The 26,877-nt window shown below is 38.4% G+C and overlaps 1 protein-coding gene across 3 annotated transcripts in view; it reads left to right on the top strand.

The window, feature by feature from the left end:
* ARHGEF10 (Rho guanine nucleotide exchange factor 10) overlaps positions 1–26,877 on the top strand; it is a 111,148-nt gene that overhangs the window by 51,468 nt on the left and 32,803 nt on the right. For all 3 annotated transcript variants that reach the window (XM_064650387.1, XM_064650388.1, XM_064650386.1), the window contains 7 exons: positions 981–1,151; positions 2,954–3,099; positions 6,010–6,185; positions 21,835–21,950; positions 23,562–23,689; positions 24,155–24,255; positions 25,299–25,420. In XM_064650387.1, coding sequence (XP_064506457.1) covers positions 981–1,151; positions 2,954–3,099; positions 6,010–6,185; positions 21,835–21,950; positions 23,562–23,689; positions 24,155–24,255; positions 25,299–25,420 — 960 coding nt within the window. The remainder of the gene's footprint in view (positions 1–980; positions 1,152–2,953; positions 3,100–6,009; positions 6,186–21,834; positions 21,951–23,561; positions 23,690–24,154; positions 24,256–25,298; positions 25,421–26,877) is intronic.

Genomic DNA, 26,877 nt, shown 5'->3' with positions numbered 1-26,877 from the left:
TATATGTGGCATGTGGAACAACAGCACTCTCTCTCCCTGACTACTTAGCTCACAGGACCTGCTAGAGTGTGTTGCAGCTTCCTTCTGACCTGCAGCATCTTCTGTTTCTTCCCATGGAAACTGGGGATTTGACAGGGAGTCCTTGAGTCTCATCTCAGCAGGCAGTCAAACTGAAGGAAGAACACAGTTCCCCAGTAAAGACATCCTCTGGACCAATTTACACTGTTTGTGACTCCTTTCAGACCACAGCAGGCCTACCCCAGTGAGGACTGCGCGCTGGTTGTGTTTTGAGGTGCCACAGAGCAGGGCAGGCTTTGGGATGCAGGTCGGTGAATTATTGTGGGTGAAGGAGCTGCGGTAGTTGTGGGGGAAGCATGTGGGCTGGAAGTTATGATGAGAGTTTTTTAGTTAGCAGGAGCGATGAAGTTTATTCTGGCAGGAAGATGGAGTGAATATGTAGAGATTTTTAAGTGCCGTGGGAAAGGAGAAAAAGTATTAATTCACATTGTTCCCACTGTATGCCTGCAAAAGTAAAAGACTTCAAGAAGCTGTTGTGATCTTCATGAAGTAAGATCTCTTACTTTAGGATGAGCACACTGTCCATTTAGTGAGGAATAATAATGACAATAAAGATAATGCAGTATTATTACAGCAGGAAGTATTGGAAAAGTTTCATTTTAAATCATTGTTAACAGACATTGACATTGTACTATAATTGGTTTTCAAATTGTTTAATATTATGTTCCTTTTCTGTACTTTCGTCCTTTAAATAAGCTGTATTCAGTATCTTTTTTAAGAATTATTAAGATATTCAGGAAGGTAAGGAGCATGCTATCTGAATATTCATTAGGTGTTTATTAGTCTTATTTTTTAGTAGTACTCAGGTAAAGAATGTATTTGTAACTTTACCTCATGTAATCTTTTGAACTTGGCTTTGAAATTAAATCTGATTTTTGTTTTGTTTTGTAATTTCCCCTCAGGATATGTTGAAGAACACTAATAAGGGACATCCTGACAGGTTACCTCTACAGATGGCTCTTACAGAACTTGAAACACTGGCAGAGAAGTTAAACGAAAGAAAAAGGGATGCAGATCAGCGCTGTGAAATAAAACAAATAGCAAAAGCAATGAATGAACGTTATCTGAACAAGGTAAGGAAAGTAGGAAAGTATGATGGAAGAGTCACTTTCTGGGCCTTGAGCAATCTCTAAAACAGACCAAAGAGACACTTATGGTTTTTTCTGTAGAGCTCAACCACCTGGGGTCATTCTAGTGGTAGATGAGAGATGTGACCTGCCTCTGGGACTGAACAGGCTTGCTGGTTAAACCACGTGCTGGAGTGGTTAACATGCTGAAATAGCAGCAGCAGTATTGGTGTTCTGTGGCAGTGTAGGAAATGATGCTATATAGTAGAGTCTCCTGCACATTTTCTGCATGGGAAAATTCAACTTTAAATTAATTCTAGAATTGAGGAATTACTCCTGTATAAAGGAAGGAACCAGGTCCTTTTGCTACAGTACTTCCAACTATGGAACAGTTCAAGATGTGCTGTTGAATGGGTCCAACATCTTCCTTGTTTTAAGGAGCATCCCACTCTTTCATTAATGCCATTTGCATCATACAGTAGAAATGTCTTTAAAGAAGTACAGAAGACATTTACTAAGAAGGAAGGAACTTTCTTCAAATGAATTTGTTAGTAACTGTCTGTACTGTGGATATATGCATGCTTGTCTTATTTGTATCATAAATAATTCCTCCTTTCCCATGAAATGGGACATAAATCCTTGAGTTATTGCTTTTGTGAAGTTACAGATTTTTATGCTTTGGACTCTTTCTGGGATGAAGTAATGGGGACATACTGAAGGGATGGGGGGTTTTTTTGGTGATAAAAGCATAGCTTTTAGGAAAACCAGAATAGTCAATGTGCTTGTTTTAAACTATTTATCAGGAATGGAATACTGAATTTATTTTCATACTGGAGCAGTATTTCCATTCTAAGTGCATTAGAAGTTGGATTCAAACATTTTACTTTCTTTTCTAGTTCTCATACTCCTGCTTCTTGAAGCAGCTATGATTCATCTACAGATAGTTAAAGGAGTTCAAGACACAGAAAGTGCTTTTGAAGAGGTAGCCCAGGTTTCCTTTTTTCAGTCAATATTGACTGCAAAATTTTGTGTGTTATGCACCGGGGGATAAATTGATATGTATGTGGATAATCACTCCAAATCTCACAGGACCCTCCATGCTTTGTGGGTTAATGTCTGCCTATACCATTTTGGAACAGTGCCAGGCAGGGTGAAATAAATGATGAAGGAAGTGGATGGAAAGGAAGTGAGTTGTGGACCGTTTTATTCTCTTGGACACTACGGAGGTGTGTTACACCTGTAAGGTATTAGTTCACGCTTGCACATGGTGCTGATCCTCAGCACCTGAAGGCAATTGTCAGGAACAATTTACATGCCATGTATGTCTTGGACATGCCATCTTGTCTGCAGTCTCTGGCACGCTGCCAGCTGTGCTCCTCAGTTAGCTCTGTGAGCCTCGGGGGACAGCAAGCTGAGCACCTTCCTCCTCCAACCCCGGCCTCCTGCTTTGGCAGCTGGAGCCATGTGTTGCACTTCAGTGGGCTGTGAAAGAAACAACGAGGGAAGGAAACCACAGAAATTGTGGAAGCTATCATTTTTTTCACCAGGGAACCTTTATCAGTGTGGAAGATTCCCAGAGCAATTATGGTCTGCATTAAGACCCAAAACCCCCGCAGGCCATATTGGTGGCAGCAGAAATTACTGTTTCTCTACATGAAAAGCAAATTAAAGAAGAGGCTTAATTCCCTTAGCAAATCTACTTGTGCTAGGATGGCAAGTGATAACCTGTTGTATTTTCTTTTGCTTTTTGCACTGAATGTTAGATGTACCACATGTAATATACAATGCTGATTGTTTTCAAAATCTAGCTACTCAGCAGTGGAAACAGATACCTCATACGGACTGATGATATGGTTGAGACAGTTTACAATGACAAAGGAGAAATTATCAAAACCAAAGAACGACGTCTTTTCATGTTAAATGATGTGCTGATGTGTGCAACAGTAAATATTCGGTAAGACTTGATTCATATTTTTTAGATGATCCTTTAAGTTTCGGTTTGAAAAAAGTGTAATTTTTCTTATTGTTCTGTCTACTATGGCTAATGATTTGTAGGATTAGTCATAATAAATGGATAACTAGCTTTGTCACAGTCCTCTAAATTGCCAGCTGATATTTGGAGGTTCTAGACTACATTTGTAAGGAGACTATCAGTTGGAGATTACAGATAGAAATGCTTTGTAGTGTCTAGTTATTGCTGTGTATTAGTGCTTAGTGTAATACAGGCAAACCAAGGTAGGACTTTTTTCTCTTCTTCCTTACATTCATACTGTTACACACACAGAAATCTGTAACTTAACAGAATTTGCAAATAAAAAAATCAAAACAGGGCTAATGCATGCAGCAAGAACAAACCTGGAACTCACTAACAAAGTTCCAGATGGGGAAGTGTTTTTATCTCTTGCGACCTAACATTTAAGGATTAAAGTGAAGGTGCTTTGAAGAAAGGATTTTTCCTAGTGCTTTCTCTGCTTTTGTTGGCTGTAATTATTTTGTTATGCCAAAGTCACCCTCAAATTCAAATGCTGCCTGTGTTGTAATTTGCTTTATGCGATAGTACATTCCGACAAAGAAAATATGGAGCATTAAAATTTTCCAAGAACAGATTTTCTTAAGCATAACGTGAGTTGATATCTTATTATGAATAGAGTAGATATATTTTTACCAGGTGAATGCTTTGTGCATTCACCATGTTAGTGAATGAGAATGCCATGTAATAACTGCACTTCAGAAAATGAACATCTTATGTCAGTTATCCTGTGATTCTTTTACTTTAAAAAATTCTTCAGTTTCTTAGTAACAGCTGGGTATTTTCTCATGGTTTTTTGCAAGAACATTGCTTTTGACCAGTCATCTTTTCTCTTGTTCCATACCATCATAGTCTTGGATTTTCTGTATTTGTCCTTGAAGTGGCAATGTGCAGTGTGTTTTCATTTTCCATGTGAGAAATTCATGATTATGCCAAGTCTCTGTGTTCCTCACTAAGTCAAGAGTTCTGGTTATCACAGCATTATTCCCATGGGCATTAACTGGTGCTGAGCAACCTCCTTTGGGATGGCAATTGGGCATGCATGTGTCATGGGGGTTTGCTAACACTGAAAAAGTTTAATTAATTCCTGTAGCAGCTAAGGTTTGCTTTCAAACCTGTTATTGAAATAACAGTGGGTTTTTAGAATAGTTGAATGCACTTCCAGCTTTATTCACTAGCAGTGGAAAGGCTTTGTGACTTCCTTGGGGTGTTCAGTCGAGGGTTAGTCCACTTGCAAACTGTGTGTGTGGATTTAAAATTCCTGCATGATTTCGTGGACTGCTCTTAGTTTTTTACTGCAAAAGGAGCTACCTTTGCATGCAAGATAGTTAAGGACTGAAGAAAATTGTCTACCAGACTTCACATGTGACACCTGTATAGTCCAAAAGTTTTTGTTCAAAACGAGAATATGCTGTAGAATATACCACTTGCCTGTTCAGCTCACATGGGATGAGCTTTATTTCTCTTCATTTTAACTGCATAGATGTTACTCATCTTACCCAAGCTAGACTTCTGTTACAGCTCTGGTTATCAGCGTGCATGGCCGCAGATTCACCCTGGAGATGTAGACCACTTCAGAAGGTTTACACGTACACAGAGCTGTGCAGTATCTATCAACTCATTTTTCTCAACCCCCTTTTGTCCAACCTCTACAGGAACACTCAGACATCCCAGAAGCCTGGAGACCATTAGTTGCAAATGAATTTTTTATGGCTTGCAAAAGATAGATATTTTTAGAGAGGACATGACCCTCAGAAGGTCTTTCTTCACATGTAGTCCAGATGACTGGCTTGAGCTGGAGGCCTGCCTTTGAAGTAGCAGCAGTTGGACAGGGTGGATGCTATCCCTAGTGACGGAACAACTTTGTACTGCCTAGTTTTCTTTTTTCTTCTAAGCTAGATCAAGGATTTATAAATATTTACTTAAGCTGTGGCACTTGTTTTTTTTGTTCATACTAGCTTCTTCATTGAAACAAAAGTATGACTGTGTTGTGAATAGGTAGGTGACTAGCTGAATGTCAGCATTTAGATAAATGCATTTTTCTGATTTCTCCCAAGCATTTAACTTCTGTATTTCGGTCATGCTTTCTGTGAAGTAAACGTTTTATGTTCACTTTAACCTTTCTTTGGTCCTTTATAATAAATATTTGATACTTGTACTTGAATGTGCATAAGGGAATGAGGGAAATAATGTAAAATTAGTATTAATGTCATTTCTCTTCCTAGTGAACTTCCTCAGTGTGCTCTTTCCTCATAGATGTGTGTTGATACACACTTCCTTTAGCAGCAACTCATGTGGGATTACTCTTGGAAGCCACAGCAGTTGCACAGGTCTCCTGCACAGAACATTCTGGGCTGCGTGGCTTGGCAGAAATGTTAGTCTTTCAGCCCTTGGGAGGTTACGTTGTCCTTCCTGTTGCCAGTAGTGAACCAAAGATCCCATCATCCATACTTCCTTAAATATAACAGTTACTTCTTTTGAGCACTGTTTCAAAAGAGTCAGGAAAATATAGAACCAAAGTGTAATCCCAAACACTTGCATTAGGATGTCAAAGTACACGTCAATCTTAAAAGATGGTCATTTATACAAATGTATATATGCTATAGTAAGCACTGCTGTTGGTGGTCCTACGGTGTTTGTAAACAAGATTATCTACACCTACATAGCTGCTCTTTGCACAAAAGGTATGTCACAAAAGTCAGCCTGATGCATGTATTTTTTCAAGTTGAGCACTGTACTCAAGCTGACAAAGAGCAGATTTTAGAAGCTAGAATATTAAATAGGATACCATGAAACATAGTTGCTTGTCACAGCAATAATTTGTGCATCTTCCAGGTCTTCCTATGAAAGCAGTGGCACCATGACAACTGGCCAGAGGTATTTATTGAAGTGGAGTGTACCATTGGGACAAGTGGAAGTCATAGAGTACGGCAGCAGTGAGAGCCAAGGAGAAAACTGCAGGTTTCCACCCCAGCACTCTGCTGAAAACATCATCATTAACTCTAAGCCAAGTAAGTGACAGGAGTTACTGACTTTTACAGACTACTTTGTTAAAATCCATATTTGAAATCCAATGGGGTACTGCAAACAAAGGAAAGTATTTTGTGCATGATGATTTCTGTAACATGAAGAGAATACAACCTCTTTCTTTGGAAACTGAGCGATAAAGTGATAGCCAGGCTCCTGCCTTGCAACATGAATTACTTGTGTTTGTCCTAGTTTAGAATTTTCTGCATGAATGCATAGAGTTTTAAAACATGAGGGTGTGTGGACACGCAAAAAGGTTGTTTTGGTGTGGCATGCTAGTGGTCCCATGGTAGCTGGTTCTGTGTATGTTCTTTATGCCATAGTTAGAGCAAATAAGTTTTTCTCAATAAAAATGACCAGCCACTCTGTTGCTATGGAGTAAGAGTCTGAACAAGTGGTTATTGCAGGATAGAAGTTACTCACTTATTTCAAGACCATAGTATCTTACCCGTTAAACTAGTGCTTTGTAAAAAAACTTTCATGAATAATTTTGAAAAAATACACTAATAGGTAATTTCCTCCTATCCTCTCTCCAAAAATGACCTCAAGCTCTTAAGTTTGCAAGTTCTTTCCATGCTTGTTAATCCCTCCTACAAGTCTGCCAACTGGCCTCAAGAGATGTATGAATTTTAAGAGTTTACTCAGTAGCTAGACTTTCATACATTTTTTACCTATATATTGTAATATGAAATGCATTTAAAAAAATCTAGATTGTGATCTGTATTAATGGACTATAATTTACATGTATTTCAGTGCTAGCTGTAGGCACTACTCCACACTACATTTATTTAATATTGCACCCTTGGCTTCATGGATTTTCCCAAATTTGTGCTTTAAGGAGGCATAAATGCTACACATCAGAGTGATCTGAGGTGCTGCTGCAATATTTAATACCCCCTGTATTCTCCACGGTGGTTATTGTCAGGTCTTTTTGCTCCTCCCTTTTTAAATAGCCACAGAAAATGTTATAGGTACTTATGTCTCAATTTCAAAAATGACTTCATTCTTGTACCTCCTTTTAAGCATTATTGGGCTGCTTAGACAATGAGACTGAAGCCTTTTTATTATAATTTACGAGCTGCTGTATGCATAACCCTTGGGAGGAATGTATATAAAGAAGTGCATTACTTAGAGTTGGGGGTCCCTTTTGTAGGTGAGTTAAAGTTGTTAAAAGTTCCTTGTTAAAAGTTCCAGCTATGACTTTGTTCAGTAGCCTCACAGCTGATTAGACCAAATCCTGCATAGCAGCAAGGTCAGATGGGGAAGAGAAACACGAGGGGAGAAACAAAAACTCTTGACTAAACAGTCCTGTAGAACCTTCTGAACCCCTCTTGACTTTGAGGTTTCTCAGCTTCATCATGTTTGGTGACAGTAGCAACACACAAAAAAGAAATTACTATTTACACATTTGTAGCTCAACCTTTGGCTTAAATGGTACTCAGTAGGTAAAAGATGAACTGAACTAATTTTTCTTCTGGTAAGCTCTGTTGTATTAATTCAGTCTTCTAATAAAAAGGATCAAAAGATAAGAAATAAAAAGGATGTGAAGGATGCTGGCTATACTGAAAAAATCCTCCCTCAACTTTAATCAAACATTTCTGCCAAATGATCCAACTAAATTGAATATAACGAACTAAAAAAGAGGAAGAGCATACATAGCCTTGCTATTTTCACATAGTGCTGTGTCTGCACTAGTGCTACTCTGAATGCAGACTTGTTCAAACTGGCTGGTACAGGCGAGTTTGAATACACACTTAATTCTGTTAGTTATTCTGTAGAGTTGCCCCCTTAGTTCCAGTTTTGGCTGCTAAAGATTACAGAAGCTCAGATACAGAAGCTCTGCCTTCCTGCAGAGGGAAAGGACTGGTAAAACTTTGTGCAATGTTTCATGGTTGCTTTTTCATTTGCACTCACCAAGTTGCTGCATTTTGTAGTTGATGACGACACAATCTTTATTATTGTAGTAGCACATCATTGGTGAGGCTGCTAGTTTTTACTACAAGTTGCAAGGCACTAACAGAGAAATATTGTCATACTTTGCTTGAAACTTCATATCTTTGCAGTTATCATAAAGTTATGTTTCCCTCTGTTTCCAATGTATATCAAGGAAGTCCTTTCATGAAATCCCAGTGGCCTTATAGTATGTGGTTTTAATAACATCTAATGGTCAAGAACAATTTGAGATACTGTAGGCAAAATCCTGAGACATGTAAAACCACATCTCAGACCTGATTTTCAGCTTGCATTTCTAGTTTGTGGGTACTGGAGAGATACAGAATAATCATGATTCTGTGTAAAAGCATTAAGTAGTAGAGGGGTCACCTCTTCCTTTTCTGGAGGACTGAGAGAAGTTGGTTTCTATCTGCCACGTACCAGGTTAAGTACTTGCCCCCTGTGAGTTTAGTATTCTCACATTAATGCTGTGATTAGCAAGGATTCTTGATGGATTCAGGCTGTGTTTTGGTGAGGATTATGGGTTATTAGTTACATTTCTCTTATCATGGCACTTTTTCTCCACCAAAATCTTCTTTATGAGAAGGCAGTTCTCATAATCGTATCTTACTTTTTTTTTAATTGGCGAAATGCAATTTAAGTGTTTTCTGTTTTCTATGATGTTGCAAGAAAGGATAGTACAGTTTAAAGATGCAAACTTTACATTTTACATTTGGTGCTACAAAGAAATTAATGACTGAATGTGAATTAATCTTGTACAGGCTGTACTATGCAACTGCTGAAAGGTTGAAAGCTTTTATGTGTACATATAAATTAAAGGCATGCTTTAGTAGTGTTCTAAGTTGGAAAGCAAGGGCTGTGTGAGCTTGGTTTTCACTTGGCAAAATCATCAATGTGCAGTTTTCTACCCCACTGAGCTTTGCATAGCAGTCTTTTGTCTCTGAATTGTAGAGGAGAACACATTTAGAGGCTGTTATTTTCGTGTCTTTGATTTAAACCCTTTGTATTTTGGCAGGAGAAACTGTGTGGCCTGAGGGGGTGTGGGGGAAAGCAGGAAAACTTTCCTAGAGTACATTCTACTGTGCTGCCCCGTACTTGATGTGCTCTTACCTTGTTCCTGTTGTTCTCCTCTAGTACCAACAGTAGACTGAAATCTTTTAGTTGTGAATGTGGAGGACTGAAGTCTCAGCTGTTTGGTGGAATCCTGTATCTGTACGATTCTGATATTGTTTCCTAGTGGAGTGCGATTATAACTTATGTTTGCTTCCTGCAATAATATTTAAACCAGAAAAATATTTGACATTCTCAGTCTTCAGGAAAAAACAGCGTGTTTATCAGATCACATTTCTCTCAACAAATTAATCAAAGTCCTTGACTAGTTCATGTTTCGGAGTTAGTCTTACTTGAAAGTCTGTGAGTATGAGTCTCTGGTATCCCAAATGGACAGTTCCTGTGGAAGTAGTTACCTTAATCACGTGTGTCAAAAGTTTAATGTTTTCATTTCCTTTCTAAATGTAGAACCGTTTGCAGAAAGATGCAAGATAGAGATTTTTCACTAGTAAATCCATGTACTGTTTCTGGTAGGCTATTGGTGTTCTCTTCTTCCAATTAGTCCATCTACAGAAGCACAGACACATTCATTGTATGGAAAAGCAGAATTAATATAGGAATAGAGGAATATTTTCAGTGTGAACAGGAAGTTGTATATTGTTGGGTTTTATTTACTTGTGTTGGTAGGAAGTTCGCCTTTCTCGACTGGCTGGCGATGCTTTGCCTGATGCCCCCCAGGATATGGTTGGCCCTCCTGGCTGCCAGGGCACTGCTGACTCATATTCAACTTGCCGTTGACCGGGACCCCCAGACCTCTTTCCTTTTCATTGTCTCCTTTCCCAATCTGTACATACATCTGGAGTTGCCCCATCCTGGGTGCAGAATCAGGCACTTCCCCTTGTTAAACTTCCTACTGTTGGCAATTGCCCAGTCCTATGATTTCTTGAGGTCTCCCTGCAGGGCCTTTCTGCCTTTGAGGGAATCAACAGCTCCTCCCAGTTTAGTATCATTGGTAAACTTACTTAGTATACCTTGGAGTCATCTGTGAAGACACTGAAGAGAACTGGCCATAAGAGAGAGCCCTGCAGAACACCACTAGTGACTGGATGCCAGTCTAATGTTACCTCATTCACTATAACTCTTTGTGCTCAACCCGTAAGTCAGTTGCTCATCCACCACATGATGTGTTTACCCAGCTGTGTGCAGGACATTTTGTTCAGAAGGATAATGTAAGAGACAGTATCAAAAGCTTTACTGAAATCCAAAAAGTTTATATCAGCTGGCTTTCCTTGATCAACCTGATCCCTTGTCATAAAAGGAAATTAAGTTTGTTAAGCAGGACTTTTCCCTCATAAACCTGTTCTGGCTGGGACTGATGATTGTGTTGTCTTTCATGTGTTTTTCACTAGCTCCCAGAATAATCTTCATAATTTTACCAGGCACTGAAGTGAGACTGACAGGCCTGTGGTTAGCATGGCCATCCTTCTTGCCATTCTTGAAAACTGGGACAGTATTTGCCAGTTGACTGGGACCTCTTCAGATTCACAGTTGGATTGAATATATGAAAAGAGAGCATCAAGAGAGTTAAATGCTACCCATACTCTTCTGATAAAAAAAGAAGATGAGTGAAAACACAGTGGATACAACTTTATTTTTAATATGTCATATCAATATATTTTAAATATACCTTCAAAAAATATAAAAAATACAGTCAAAGGCAAATTTGTAACTTCTTCCCAAAATGTTCAGTATTTCCCCTTAGAAGAATAAGAAGTCAACCTTCCCTTGCAAGTCATCCATGTTTACATAAAATCACTGCAAATACATGTATTGCTCTGCCCTTTAAATGGGAATATAGGAGCAAAAGTCAAATATGTTGGCCAGAGTTTCAGTTTCTCAGACTCCTGGCACGTTATGAGTTTGCAGCACTTGATGCAAACTGTTGGTGGGTTGTGAAATGAAGTTTGTGCCGAGACAAACGCCAGTTTGGTGCTGCAGTGACAACGACCACCCCCAGTTTCCTGTTCTCAGGTTCCTAAGAATGAACAGGGTGAGCTGTAGAAGTTTTACACAGTGCTTTTATTTAAGACCAGACTATAGAGACTTTGTAGAATCAAAGGGAGAAAGCTAAGCATCCTGGCATTTCTAGGTGGGAAATCAGTGCCTGTCAGCAGTGTTCTGATGCTGATCATGTTGATTAAGAGACATAGACAACATGGACTATTCCTTAAGCAAAGACACATTTAATTTGAGCCATATGTCTTAAAGCTGGAAGAGAAAATGAGCCAGACCCATCTGTACTATATATATCTATGCAGTGATGAGTGCAGAAGATAAAAGTCAAGTGAAAAAACAGGTTAGCACGTTTATGGCTGCGCTTTAGTGTTATTTTTTTCTTTCACAGGTTTAGAGTTTGTCACTCAGATCAAACCTGAGCACTGCTAAACCATGACTCCTCCCCTTTCCGGCTCAGACTTCCAGGGATACATTTGTACTCTGTTTCCACTCAGTTGTGGTTTTGATCTCTGTGAGGTTTGTTGTCGAATGTAGTAGTGACACGATGCTGGAGTGCAGAAATGATTCCTCTCTTCTGAGTTTCCTTCTGCTTGATGCAGTCACTTTGTGTAGGCCTCTGAGTGTTGCCATGGAAACAGAGAGGGATGTTTGATGGGCTACAGTGTGCACTTGTGTTTCTATCAATGTCTTGCTCAGTTAAAGTGCAGCTCTTTTCAAGAGCTGCTGTGATAGCCATTGCTGTTTTTTTGGTGGTTTGTCTAATGAGAAATACAGAATTGGGGAAGGAAAAAAAGTCAGCTTTATCATCACTCTAAGGCTCAATAATGGTAATCCAATGCCCAGAATAAGCAAGTGGCATATCATATCTAGCACTGGTGATAAGATTTTAGAAAGAATGATGTGGCATGAATTGCTAATTGAATTAGTTTTCATCTCTGTTAAATACAGAAGATTAATAACATAATTCTCTATTTTAAAGCTATTGAAAACAATACTGTACACTAAAGGAGATGTAATATATTCATAAACGTAAACTGTCACTGATATATGCAAACAAAAGACTGGAGATTTTAAATAAATCTAGTGCCAAACAGCTTGTTCATCTGAGCAAACTTGGTGACATTAAATAGTTCATTCCTTAAGCGGATATAAGTTTCTAGCTGGTAGATTAGGCAAGGAATAAATTAGGTCTTACATGTTTGTCTCACCCTCTTAGGATGAGAATCTTCTCTTTGCCTTTCATATTTGTTATAGTGGTTATAGGACTTGTCATCCACCTCCGGCAAACCATGTTCTGCGTTGCCAGGGTTCTCATCCACATCATGACTCAGAGTAGTAAAATGAATAGAAATCTAGCTATAAGCAAGCGAGTATGAAAGAGGGAAGTGAGCTCCTCAGAGTACAATTTCTGTGAGTTGCTGTAGTCTGGTGGGAGCTCCAGTGTAAACCTCTGGCAGTTTACAATTGCCTCCAAGCCTGTCTTGACAACCTTGCAGTACTCTCATTGTTTGAGTGTCTTCACAGATGTACTTTCATTATCTGTTTATGTCAGTGTGGTAGGTTGACCTTGGCTGGATGCCAGGTGCCCACCCAGCTGTTCTATCACTTCCCTTCCCAGCCGGACAGGGGAGACAGTAAGGTGGGAAACAACTCGTGGGTTGGGATAAGGCAGTTTATTTCAAGCAAAAGCAAAGCGGAAGCTTGTGCACGCAAAAAGTGAAGCAAAGTGGAAGATAGCAGGGTTTGTTCTCTACTTCCCATGAGCAGCAATGGTCGACCACGCCTGAGAAGCAGGACTTCAGTATGCATGACGGTTCCTCAGCAGGCAGCCATTGGAGACAATGAATATATGCCTTCCTGCTCCTTGCCTTAGCTTTTATATCTGAGCTGATATCATATGGTATGGAACATCCCTTTGGTCAGTTTGGGCCAGCTGGCCTACTTGTGTCCCCTCCCAGGATCTTGCCCTCGACTGAGGAAGGTGCTGATGCTGTGCTCAGCAGTAGCCAAAACACTTGTGTGTTATCAACTCCATTCTAGCTACCCATGCAAAGCACAGCACTTGTGAGGGCTACTATGGGGAAATGAACTCCAATACAGTCAATGTTTACCCTCTTGCACCCAGTTCTTCTCTTGCCTTTTGTGTCCATGCAGGTGCATCCAAGAGGTCCTGTATGATTCCTCCTTAGGAGGGCAAGGGCTTCCAGGTCCGTGCTGCCCTCAGCCTTCCCCTTCAGGCCTTGTGGGAGAAAAGGACATGGCACTTCTTTTCTTTCACTCTAAAGTCTTTGCTTCTAGCATTTTTCTTCTTCATGGGAACAGAGTCAGAAACTGCAGTCAGTACATTGTCCAGGAAGACACCTGACCATTGTCCAGGCTAGTGTGACGTTGAGGAAGTGGGCTATGGGGTACTCTCTTGTCAGCGTATCAGGGTTCCAGTGTTTCTCCCTCATGTTCACTTCTGCTTTAATCTCTGACACAGTACAGCTGCTTCTGTCAGCAGGAAAAATATTTATGGCCTTTTATCTCTGAAATTCCCTGTGTGGTCAGGATTAGCTGGAGTTTAATATAATCCTGAAGCCATGCTCTCAATGTGTGAACTACTTCTCATGATCTCCGAGGCTTTGTGTTTCCTTGGTGGTTTTGCATAATTTTATTCACCAGTGGTATAGGACTATGAATTTAATACCTTATTTAATACCTTATTTGCAATTGCAAGCTGTTGATTTTATCTCCCCATTGCTCAAGCTATGTGAATAAGCAGTTTTTTGATTGCACAGTAGTTTTTGTGCAACCTGTTTCTTTCAGGTTCAGATTTGTTACAATTAGCAAGACAGGTCTCAGCATTCATACAATTACCAGTTGAGAGCAAGGTGTTAACAGCTGACAGGGGAGTGAAGCATGTTAAAAATACTTCTGTCAGAGCTGAAACTTGTGAGGTTTGTTTCCCAGCTCTGCTCTGTGTGTACTGGGTGGCATGTAGTGTTTGGTTCTTTGTCTGTGATTAGGAGTTGAAGAACTCCCCTGTCTTGCATGGCAGTGAGAATAAATACATTAAAGAGTTTCAGAGGCTCGGATTAGCAGTTTCAATAATCAAGCTCATAATATTATGTTTAGGTGCTTACATTATTATAGTATGATTAGAATGATGTCATTTCTTGTTTTTGATAATGCTCTTCATGTTGGTTGATGATGATGATGGGTCCTATATTGTTAGTTAGGCTTGTTTACCCCATGTCTGAATTGAATAGTTTGCATTCTAGTAATCTCAGGGGGTTTATTGCTTATCACTTAATAATATGTATGTGCTTGCACTAGGTTAGTAACCCTAAATTAGGGTTATACTGTAAAGCCGTGTGTGAGTAGCGTTTTTTTGATGGCTGCCAACCAAACTCTTTTCTGAGATCATTCCTGATTTCCAAACCCTGGAGACTGATACCACTGTAAATACTTGTGTAATTTGGATCTGAGAATGTGATGTAATCTCACAAGACCTACAGTTGAGTTAAGGTGGCTCAGATTTTTTAGGTGCATACAACTGCGAAGATCATGAGTTGGATTTAGTATGAAAGAGCAAACCAGGGGAAGGCAGAAAGTTTCCTTTTCTGTTATGAACTCTAAATTGACCCATGGACTTGCTTAGGTCATAAACCAGGATTTTGGAGTCACACGACTACCTTTTTTTTTTTTAATTACTATTTTAGTGAAATTCCAATTGGCTGTTAAAATACTCTCATAAAGGAGAAACAAGAAAGCTGAATCTACCCACATCCTTCTGTGATGCGTCTGTGGAAACAGGAGCAGCATGAGTGAGCAAGTGAAAAAACACAAATAGAAGGAGTGTGTTTGGGGGGTCTGTCAGGGACTTTGCTCACATAACACAATGTGCATGAAGTTTGTAGTTCAATATCATTTGCTTTGTCGCTAGCTTTAACACTTCTAACAGAATTTCTAGGGAGAAAGGATCAGAGGTATGGATGTGGCTCTTGTGTGTGTAATTTGTCAAGTTCTGTGCAAGACAAAGTTTTAGAGCAGAAGGGGACCTTCATCACTGGTGTTCCAGCAAAAGCTAGGAGTTCTGGGACGAGAGTTTGCAAAGGTTATGGGAATAATACTTAACGAATAATTGGCATCGGTATCAACTGCTAAATGAATTACACTGTTTCTGGTGTTCCCACTATTCAGAATCTTTTTGCTAACTCTATTGCTGAAATAGCTTGGTATGATAATGCCACATAAAGGTCTTCTTTTCTATTTGCACTGAGAAAAGTAGTTCCACTAGACCTGCCAAAGGAGAGTGTTTTTCCTCTATTTGACAAGTTCTCTTCCCAGAGCAGCTATAAGGCATTCATCCTGTGTGTTTTGCATTCCAGTGTATCTGTAGGAGCAGGATTCAGTACCAGGTATAGGGGAAGAATGCCTCAATTGAAGTAATTGAATCTTGGGTCTTCTTAATGGCTTCTGGTTTTCCTTTACAATTATCAAGGTCTTCATTGAACTGCACAGTTCTGACTGCAGTAAAGTAGTTTTAAATGTATTACTGCTATGTCATCATAGTTTAACCTAAATAGATTAACAATCTTATGAAATCTGTCCAGTTTATTATGAACTGATGAAGAATTCATCTAGTATCATGGTGCTTTCATTTCCAGAACACTGTACAAGCTTCTCATTAAATGTAGATTTAAATGTTGCAGAAGAGACCTGTATGTTTTTATTTGTTCCAAGTGTGTAATTCTATACAAGTACCGGTTTGTTACGCCTTCTGCGGACACAGCAATTTTTAAAGTTACCTCCCACATATGTAACTTCTTCCCCAATCCCAGGTGATTTTTGTGCTCAAGACGAGGATTGAATCTTTTCCAAATCTCTTCCTTTCATAACACTTGATGTTTCAGTATGCTGCCTGGATGCACACAGATGGCTCAGTGGGAGGAAGCAATACAAATGTTCTCAGCCTCGAAGTCAGATTGCAAATGGCAAGTCAAATTTGGGATCTACCAGCCTTACAGAGTGGTCTTCAAATTTGGCATGTTCTTCAAATGTGTCATTAGTTTTGTGTTACCCTTCAGAAATGTTGGAACTATAGTCAGGAAAAGAGCCTTTCTCTGTTTTGATTGTGATTTTTGCATGGGAGCATTCGTGAGCTTCCATATAACACCTAGTCTGACTTTGGGGCTCCATATCTCTCAGAAGCAAAGTAAAAAAAGGACCTTGAATTTTCATGATACATAAGTTCTCACTTCATATTGATATGGTTTCTCTCAAAGCAATTTATATTGATGTATTGTGGGTTTGAACCATGTGGGGAAAAGGCCGTTACTATGATTATGCTCAAGGCAGATGTTGTCAGTATTAGTTACTTTGCAGTAAAAGAGATACCCAGCAGCGCATCTATTAATAGTCTTTGGTTTCAACATGATAGACAATACAGAAACGTTTGCAAAAGTAGTTGCAATATTGAACGTATACTGACTGAGGCTTTTAATTTATATGTATGACATTTGGATTTATATGTAATAGTATTACTTGGCAAAAATCCTCCTAATTGGAAATAAACAGGAGTTTAGTATGGGAATGGACCACCTGAGCCGTCATGTTTGCTTACCCAGGAATAGATGTTTAAATTATGGGTGACTGCATCTACTCTGAGCATTGCAACCCTTTCTTCTTGTTTAGTAGCATAAATATGTGCTAAAATAGTAATTCACAAATGAGAATCAGAACACACAGCAAGAGGTAGTATAATATGTCTACTGGTGATAAATCACCATGGTAAATAAATGTGCCTCTTAGAAGAATAGGGCGTGATCAGTTCAGGATTATAATGTCCAATATGCTTGAGGTGCCCATGAAAATTTAGAGGAACCGGATGGACAAGAATCCCAAGGGAGCAGCTTCTGTGCCAATGCCTATTAAAGCAGCTGCTGCTATGCTGGCTGTGCAGGGAGAGAGCTGTGGCTGCTGGCTGTGCTCCCTAGCAATGCAGCTTTCTGCTGGAGGTGGGAATTCTCCCTCTCTGCCCACACACAGGCACTAGCACACAAACACTTCTCTTGCATGTGTATATTTATGCACAACCTTCCAAATTCTACTTTTGCCGAGCCAAGTTAAACTGACTTTAACCACACCCAGGGAGTTTCCTGCAGGCCTTGAAAATGCCTGGATGTAAATGTGGTAAAATTGCTTCTATTTCAATTACAAAAATTACTTCAAACCAGGCAAAATTGATTAATTTAAAGCTGTGGTGCTGAGAGTTACTCTGGGAAATGTGTAAGGTAAAATAAATGTTTAGTATTATATTCAAATGTATCTCAGCTAAGATTGATTTTACAAAAAGCATAATCTTGCCACCTCAATTTTACATAGCAGCAAAAATCAATTTAAACTTTAACCTCCTTTCTTCCCTCCAAAGCAAATGACAATTTTTTTCTTTTTTAACCTTGGGTATATTTCATGTAAGTGCTGAGCAAGGAATTAGGTGTTTTGCATGAATTACTGGTTGTTGGCAGTAATTGTAAACTTGCCTGTTGCAGGGAGGCATGAATTCCTTTGGTAAAATCTTAGCAACAAAGGGGTTGATGAAACAAATTCTTGCCAAATTACATGTGACCAGGATTTCACTCTTAATCTGTAGGTGGAACGCAAAAAGCATTGCCTTCAAAGCCACACATGTGGTTATTGGTTACAGCATGCTGCCTTCTCTCCTGCCCAGACACAGTCCTCTGTAACACGTAGTTACAGAGTTGGGAAGAACATTCTCTAAACTCATGAAGGATTTTTTCACATTGGAAAAATAAGTTGTTTTGGAGCTTGATAATTAGCAAGAGTGGCTTAGAAATGAGAAGAAAATGGCTTTATCATTTGTGAAACATTTCATAGTACAAAAGAAATCAACCACATATCTGCTTTGGAGTGAAGCCAAGAGTTTTTCAGTGCTCTCTATGGATAAAAGAGTGAACGCCCACCCAGCAATAGCCAGCAATTGAACGGTCAGGGAACATGCGTGGGCTCTAACAGCCAGTCTTTGGCTGTGAGCTGAGAAACACATCTGATGAACAGAGTAGTGTGCTCCCCCACCACCTCCACACTAGAAAAACCCTCCGTCAGACAATTTTCAGCCAGATCAACTGGTAGGCAACGTTTCGTTAACCACTGAGAAACTAATTTTATTTTAAAAGACATTGTGAGTAAGTCTTACAGGACCCAGTACAGAGATGAAGTTGCTATAACTTGTAACTCATTATCCAGACACAATCCAAGTGGTCAGTTCTCAGAGAACTCCCTTCTGATGAGTCCATCATTGTTGATGTCTGAAGGCCCCTTACTTTTCTATATTTCAGTTTGTGCCCACTAAGGACCTCCATGAAGGGCAGATATTAGTTGTGACTATTGATCTAGTCCTCGATTGACTATTAAATTGGCCGTTTGCCTTTTCTAGAACATCAGTGGATGGAAGCAGGCTCTCATTAATTATTTATTGTTTTGCTTTTTGGCTTCCTTTCCTGAGCTAAGAATGTGGTCTTTAATAAATGAGCCTGAAATTACTTTCATTTGTTTTTTCTGTGTGACAGACTTTCACATGCCAGGTTAGTTTATTTGCTTTGACGTTCTTATTGCATCCTTTTTATCTTGATTTTTTAATAGCTTATAAAATATGCATGATGCAGAAAAAATAGACTCAGGTGACAATTGCTGAATGAAATTCAAGATTTATGCCTTATTCCCAAGGCTGGAACAAGAATATTCGTAAGACTATTTGAAGTTCCAGGAAGAGGATTACAGAGGACAGCTCTTTTCAGGCACAGTAGATGTATATACTGCACAGGGCAAGGTCATCTTTGCAAGCAGTTAAAGCTTGCTTTATGACCTCAGCTGAAGACTATGGCATAAAGTCCTCCAACATCTAAGACTTCCCTGAGTACTGCGTGTTTATGTTGCACTAATGTCTATTCTCCAGACAATAATAAACAAAATGGCTGGTAACTGTCTTTATCAAGTGTCAAAGAATGACCCTGGCTTTCAAAACTTAAGAATAATGTAATTCACCTGAGTGAAAATATCCATCCTATACAAGTGAAGCCTCATAAACTTTCAGCTTTTCACAGCCTGATAGTTGTAAATTTTCTCTTGGTTCAAACCCATAAGGCGAAATTTCAGAAATATTTGTACTACCTTTTTTTCAGTGCAGCTGTTTGTTTTGTTTGGTAGTGGAGTTTATAAATTACAGGTAAGTGACTGGACTTCTGCCAAAAACTTAATAATCTGACAATTATTTCTAATCAGTATAAATTTTGTTTTGCAGAAGTTATCTTTTTGTTACAGAAATTTGAAGCAAGAATTATTTCACTTGTGTTCTTTGCAGTGCCAGACACATTATGATGGCTTCTGTCTAGATTTCACCAGATTTCTGTTAACACTGACCTGCTCCTTTCTTTGCAAGTAGCCCAATCAAAATCAACAATTTGATGTGTCTAGGAACTAGCAATTCTGGTGCATAACAGCTGTTGTAGACATTAGTTTACAGTTATTGTAGACATTACTAAGAAAAAATTAAGCTAGCAGAAGAGGGATACAAGGAGAGAAGTGTTTACATCCTTCAGTTGCTGATATTTCAAGTGTTTGGATTGAAGAAAGTGAAAATACAGCTTAATGAAAATAGAGATCCTGCAGTTCCAGAAAAGTGTTTGTACTCTACTGAGCATAATCTCAAAATTCTTCCTCTTAGATCTACTTTGCAGTAATTTCTTTTCATTGTGTACAATAAATGTAATTATCTTTTCTTATGGACTGATTTGGTTTTTAGGGTAAGAAAGGCTAAATTGTTCTTTTAATTAACATTCAGAACAGGCAAGGAAGGGTGGATGAAAGTTGCATTTTATTATCTGGATGGGTAAACAATAGTAAGTGCAGTCATTCCCCTGTTTGGTGCTCAAGTGCAATGCACAGAAATCCTTTCATTGATTCAATTTACCAGAAGATTTAAAGGCAAGACAGTAATTTGAAATTTTTTGGGAATGTATAATATCTCAGGTTTATGTTGCATTTTCCTGCAGTGAAATGCAGAATTCAGAAATAAAGTAGACATTAATATTTTCTTTAAGCTTGGAAATTTTATGCTTTTCAAGATTAAAGGCAGACTCCCAGCTTAATATAGTGAATTGTGTTAAAGCAAAACATCCAGTCATGGCCTCTGCCAGTATGATGTCTCCAAATACAAAATAGCTGAAAATATACTAATGGTTTAAGTAGAATTGTTTCATATATGTTTATTTTTCGTGTTTATTCTGACTTAGGCTATTTTGACAGCTTTGTGCTTGGTTTGACACGTTTTGGTTTGTACACTGGTCCCTGTAGCAGACAGAGGGAAGGGAGGTGCCAGTGGTGTGTGGGTTGGCAGCCAGGCCAGGTGGCACAGCTCGCACCCGTGCTCCTGATCCATGTGCAGAGCCAGTAGCTGGCCCTGTGTTTAGGTTGTGTTCTTGCCAACATACAGTTGAAATCCTTCTGCTTCAGGGGCATTTGCTGCCCACAGACTAGCTTCCAAAGCTGTAGTAAGGATGAAGGATCCATAGTTTGGATACTACACTGCGTGAGCTAAATAATCTGCAGGAGTTTCCTGTAAAGATAATTCAGCCCTTTTCCTGTCATTCAGCCAAAGGGAAACGTGCTGACTCTGTATGGGACAGGGTGGGTTTTTTTAATGGGAGAGTGAGTGTTGTTTCCATAAGAATTACACAACCATTCTGCTCCTAATATCATGTCTGGGAGTCAGAGTATATTATCAGGGTTCTGCAAGCTTTGTGCATTTAGATAGACACCTTATCCTACTAATCAGTGTATTTTTCTTAGTTAGTGTTACCTTATGAACTTATGTTCTTATTGATGATTAGAGCAAAATATTTCTGCTGCTGATCTCAGTGCAGATCCTTTTTTGACTTAACTGTAATTGTAATAAAATTTCAAGTTGTTCAGTGAAATTGCAGGCTTGTGTTAGAGTTAGGATATGGATATATGATTCAGAACTGTCTCACAATCGATTAAGCAAATTTTGAGATTTAAACCAGCATAGGGATAGCTACAAATATATTTTTCGTGTTGTCATGTAACCAAAAAACAACATACAGGAAAGATGTTTAAATTAGTGTGTTACAGCAAGTCTGTTGTTTGCTGCTAAGCAAAACTTCCATGTCAGTGAGAAATTTTGGGGCCAGTGAAGCTTTGATATTTGTTACAGATCTAGTGTGTGGTATTAAAACTTCACAGAATGCTCCCTGTCATACTAGATGAACAAGCTTGAATCGTAATTGTAGATAAAGAGGCAATGATAAGGTGAGCTAAAGGAAATGCCAATGGTAAGGCCTGTATGTGCAAAGCTAATATGTGACGCTAACTACTGCCTATAATTTCCTGGGATGCATTTCACAATTATCTGTCTGCAGGAATATTAGAAGTAGCTAGAGCAGCAAAGTGAAATAATGATGATATATGTACAAATAAACCACTGATTTTCAGACATAATATATGTCACTATTATCTTTGTCACGCTTTCCTCCTTCAACTGAGAATTGCATCTTTTTATTATTTATAACCTTATGTTTTTATTCATTTTAGACAAGCTCTATATGGGACCAGGGCAACTGTACCATGATCTGCAGAACCTTTTACATGACTTGAATGTAGTTGGTCAAATTAGTCAATTAATAAGCAGCCTTAAAGGAAACTATCAGGTAATAAACAAAGCTGGATTTATCTTTCAAGTCTGTTCCTGTTGTAAAGTAGCATAATTGTCTCTCCCTAGGATCTGTGTGAGACATTCTTTAGTTCTCTCTGCAAAGAGTGGAATAATTTTCACCTCTGGTAATGCATTTACTGTTAACTGTTTAGTATTATAAATAGATTACACCCATCCTTCTAATCTTGTTTTTCTTTATTGTTTTTAAATGTAGGTGGATAATACAAATGTTTGCATTTGTTCAGTAGCTGATAAGCTTATATGGAAACAGAATTACATTTTTATGTTGAGAAATTGTGTTCTTGCTGTTAGACAAGGCAGTAGGACGATGGTTGTTTGGAGGAAGCTCTTGATGCCCATCCAAGCTCATAATCCTGGCTTTCGGGAAACTCCTTAAAACTGAGTGTAAATCACAAAAAGGATTTTTAGGGGAATTTTGAAAGTATTTTGCTTTGGCTTTGTTCACAACCCTTTGATTTAGCTTGTATTCTGGCAAACAAATATAGTACTTAACACCATATTTCAGAATGAGTTGTCCACAGTCTTGAGACTTATAAAAATTGCTTTTTTGTCTGTTTTGGATATTTTATGTATGCTCACACACAATTTTTAACTCCTACCTGCTACCACAGGTTGTAAATATGTATATGTGTGCATGAATATGCAAAAACTGAGTTTCTCTTGGAATATCTTGGCTTCAGAGTCAAGGTATTAAATAAAATATAGCATTTTGTGAAAATATGTAGTCTGAAGGAAGTTTGTGGAAACACTGTTTTTGGACAAAGCTTCAGAAGTATTTGAAGGTGAATTTTGTCTCCATAATTGGGAATATGTATACGACAGGTACCATAAGACATTCACCCATTAACATATACAAAACCTTTCTGCCAGTCAGAGCCAACTACATTTTGAAAACTTAAAATTAAGCCAGTGTTTTCAGATAGAGATGTGTAAGATAATTACAATGACAAGTTGAGGAATGAGGTCAGCTTCTCTATTTTTGAAAAACATTTAAATTTTCATACAATTCTGCCCTTGGAACATGTGTGTACTTTTGTGTACTTGTTAGTCTTGATGCTTAAAGTGTCACTTAGGTGTGCTTTTACCCTCTGTGACAGAACACTCAGCTTGCAGTAGGTCATTGTTGAAGCAGCTTAAACAGATATTTAGACCACACAGACTGCTTTCATCTGTAAACATTTTGGCTCAAAGATATGAACAAAAACATTGTCAGTATGATTTGTACATGTTTTCATGAGATTTTCTTTAGAAGCAGAATTTGAGGATTCTGGAATAAGTAAAAGGCTTGTAGGTACACCTGATGCAAATTTACATTTTTTAATCTGGTGAATGCTTGGGAATGTCATTTGTGTATCATCAAACTGAGCAATGTGAGATTAAGTCATCAGATAAAATATGTTAGCAAAAGTTTTACAGATATTTTTGAAATATGTTTGCAAATATGGCTAAATTATCCATTATTAGAATATGGACTCATTGAAGCCCAGGTGCCAGGAATTTTGTTATATGCAGAGATCACCTTAGCTAGCCTGTTGGAAATAGACTAGTAGGCTGGTGTTGAATCTTAGCTTTTTTAATTTTGCAGAACTTAAACCAATCTGTAGCCCATGACTGGACCTCAGGTTTACAAAAACTGATTTTGAAAAAAGAAGATGAAATCAGAGCAGCAGATCGCTGTAGAATTCAGCTGCAACTTCCAGGAAAACAGGACAAGTCAGTAGAAATCATTATTATGAAATTTTCTAAATGGGCTTATGTATTAGGCATAGATGTACTAGCTCTTCCCTCTCTTTTGTCTCTGTAGTTAGCCCCTGACTTTTGCTCTTATTCCATGATATTGGGAGCTTGAATGTTCCAGAGCAGTTTTTCTCCTGTTCCTCAACTCAGCATTCCAGATGCAAGAAGCAAAAGAGGAACCGTGGCAGTGACAGCTAATAGAGAGCAGCCACTTTTGTACTTTTGTATTCCTTTGCCAGGGAGGGTGTTCCTCTCATATTGTTTCATGTAAAGAGTAGAAAAATGGATGTATAGTGTATCAAAGCCTATATGCTTATATCAGAACTGTGTCTTTGTCTAAGTATTAGAAAATAATGAAATTTCATCATGCTCAACATTTCTGGACTTGGCTGTATCTCATAATAAATTCATTTGGTGGCTTTTTTTTTTTTTTAATTGCAGGTCTGGGAGGCCAACTTTCTTTACAGCTGTATTCAATACATTTACCCCTGCCATCAAACAGGCTTGGATCAACAATTTACAAATGGCTAAACTGGCCCTTGGTAATTTTTAGTTACTCAAATTTCCTATCAAGTTAAAATGGCTCTAAATGTATAGTCTAATTTTTTTATTTTTATTTTTAAAAGATTAGTTTTTTGGTGAAAATTTGTCTGCAGATATTTTAAAACACAGTACAGTAAACAGTAGTGATTGTGTATCACTATAAAATAATAACATAATAGATAAGATGAGGCCTTCATTATGAAGCAAAGTATTTCAATGAGGTCTGGTGATCATTACTAATTGTTACATTTAAATAAAAAAGAAAGAGATAGACTACAGGACAGACAGGTGAGGAAGTTATTTGACTATAAACATATTTCTTAGAATCTTATGAACTTTTTATACTTTGAACTTCAGGTTCAAATTTCTCAGTTTTAGCTCAGAATTATTCTAGCTAGGAATAATTCTAGGAATTGTCAGTTAAGTCTGTTGGGTTGATTTGTTTAGCTTTTTAAGTGTCTCACTGAAGGTGGGCAAAATAACAAAAAAGAAGAGAGAACAGATCTCTCCATCATTCCAGGAGGAGGATCCTTACAATTATGATAAATGGTAGAGAGGAGTTACAGAATATTCTGAGTTGGAAGGGAGCCACAAGGATCATCAAGTCCAACTCTTAAGTGAATGACCCATACAGAGATCAAACCCACAACCTTGGTGTTCTTAGCACCATGCTGGTTGGTGCTCTTACACAGGCAGAGAAATGCTATTTGCCAAACAAATTTTCTAGAGTCTAAGAAGAAGTTTGATGTGTGTTTTTCTCTTTCAATAACCAATTGACAAGACCATTAAGAAACTGCCATTTTGCTAATGTAAGGTGTTCTTTTTTTTTTTTTTTTTTTTGCATAATCAGTATGTATGTAATCTACTCAATGGAATTTTTGGTCATAGTTTTATGCTGTCATTTAAGCATATATAACATGAGAACAGCCTGATTGGTATTGATGAGTCCTAAGAGAGTTCTTTTCTGTTCCTGTGGAAAGTTGAAAATGATTATTCAGTGAGAGTATTGCAGGATGTTTGTTGTTTGTTCTTCCCATTGCAGTGGAAGATAACCTATTAGGTTGGTTCTGCGTAGAAGATGATGGAAATCAAATAAAAAAAGAGAAACATCCTCTCCTTGTTAGACATATGCCAGTGATGATGGCCAAGCAACAGGAATTTAAGGTGAACACTATTTTATATGAGATTACAATTGCTTTTTTGTGTGATATAACTGCTAAAGAATACCATATTGTACATACAGCTACTAGTTCTCTTGAGTTACTACCTTGGTGCAAGTCCAGTAGCAGTGAAAGATCCAAGAGGGTCAGAGGAATACTGCAATCTTTGAGGCACTGAGGAACATCATGTTTACTTTTATATAGTGTGACACTGACTTTCAGATGTAAGCTTATCACTCAGTGTAAACAGAACTGCTGGGAATTTTTAATTCATCTTGAGTTTTCCAAGTGTGTCTTGGGGGCTTGGAAGTAACCTAAAGTTTATAAAGTGCAGGAATCTGATCTCCATGATAGCTGTCCTTTACTGCTGTAACTGTGTTGAATCCTCCTCAAATTTCTGATTTACATTAGTGCACAGAGAACAATAGTTTTAAAATAGTTTTTCAAATTATATTTTGTGGGATCGTATAAAAAATGTAGTTCTGTTCTGAACAATGATGCAGAAATTGTCTTAATAGTTGACTTCCTAAAGTAATACGTCAGTTTGAAGTCATACTGACCACTGGCTTTAATTAGGAAAATAAGTACAGCATGTCCAGGCCAATAGATGGAAGGGAAGGGTACTGGATACTGTTTTTTTCCTGCGTATCAACAGGATTTCTTGTTGACCATCAGTCAGTTAGGCTTATGCAAAGACACTAATGGAAATAAAATTGGGTATGTATGGCCAGAATCCCAATATTACATTAACGTCATTGCATGGACACTACTTAAAGAGGTAAGTCTGCATGCCCTCCCTGTAGGACAGCCTACAGGAGGGAAGTGCAGCTGGCAGCTTCACTCCAACTGTGAGTATACAGGCCTGGATGTTGGGGGAAAATAGTTGCTAGTTAGAAATGCAGTTGAAAAGTGTAATAGTGTTAAGCCATTCCCATGATACTGGTTTTCAGAGCAGAGCTGTGGTTTAGACTACTGAAACCCTCTAATTTCTCACACAACCATAGTCATTCTTGTCTTATTAAACAGTTAGTTTTTTCTATATTGAATACTTTATAAAGTCACCATTGGTGAAAAAGTCAGCTAATTTTTTTGCAGAAACCTAAAATGTATGTGTTTCCTTAGAGCTTAAGCATTTGTAAGTCCTGGAGATCCATGCCAGAAGCCATGAAGGGCCATGCTCGACTTCTGTAATCAAGTTAGAACAGGATCTTTGTTTTGAAAAGAAGGAGGAGTCTGTTACCTGTACAGTTGGGTGATGGTCTTTGCCTTGGTACCTCAGGAGAGTGTGACAGCATTTGCCTGAGCTCTGGGTCAACTTTGCCGGTTTTGCACCTCCTAAAGATAATGTGGGTGTGAGCCCAGCTGGTCATGTCTTGTTCTTCCAAGTCCTTGATATTACTAGAAAATATGATTTAAGTACTACTGGTGGTTTGTTAGGGTGTCAGGCCAGGTCTTGGGCTG

This window comes from Pseudopipra pipra, chromosome 3, assembly GCF_036250125.1.
Source record: "Pseudopipra pipra isolate bDixPip1 chromosome 3, bDixPip1.hap1, whole genome shotgun sequence".
In the NCBI taxonomy this organism is placed as follows: Eukaryota; Metazoa; Chordata; class Aves; order Passeriformes; family Pipridae; genus Pseudopipra; species Pseudopipra pipra.
The sequence above is the reverse complement of the archived record's forward strand: the minus strand, read 5'-3'. Positions and strand labels throughout refer to the sequence as shown.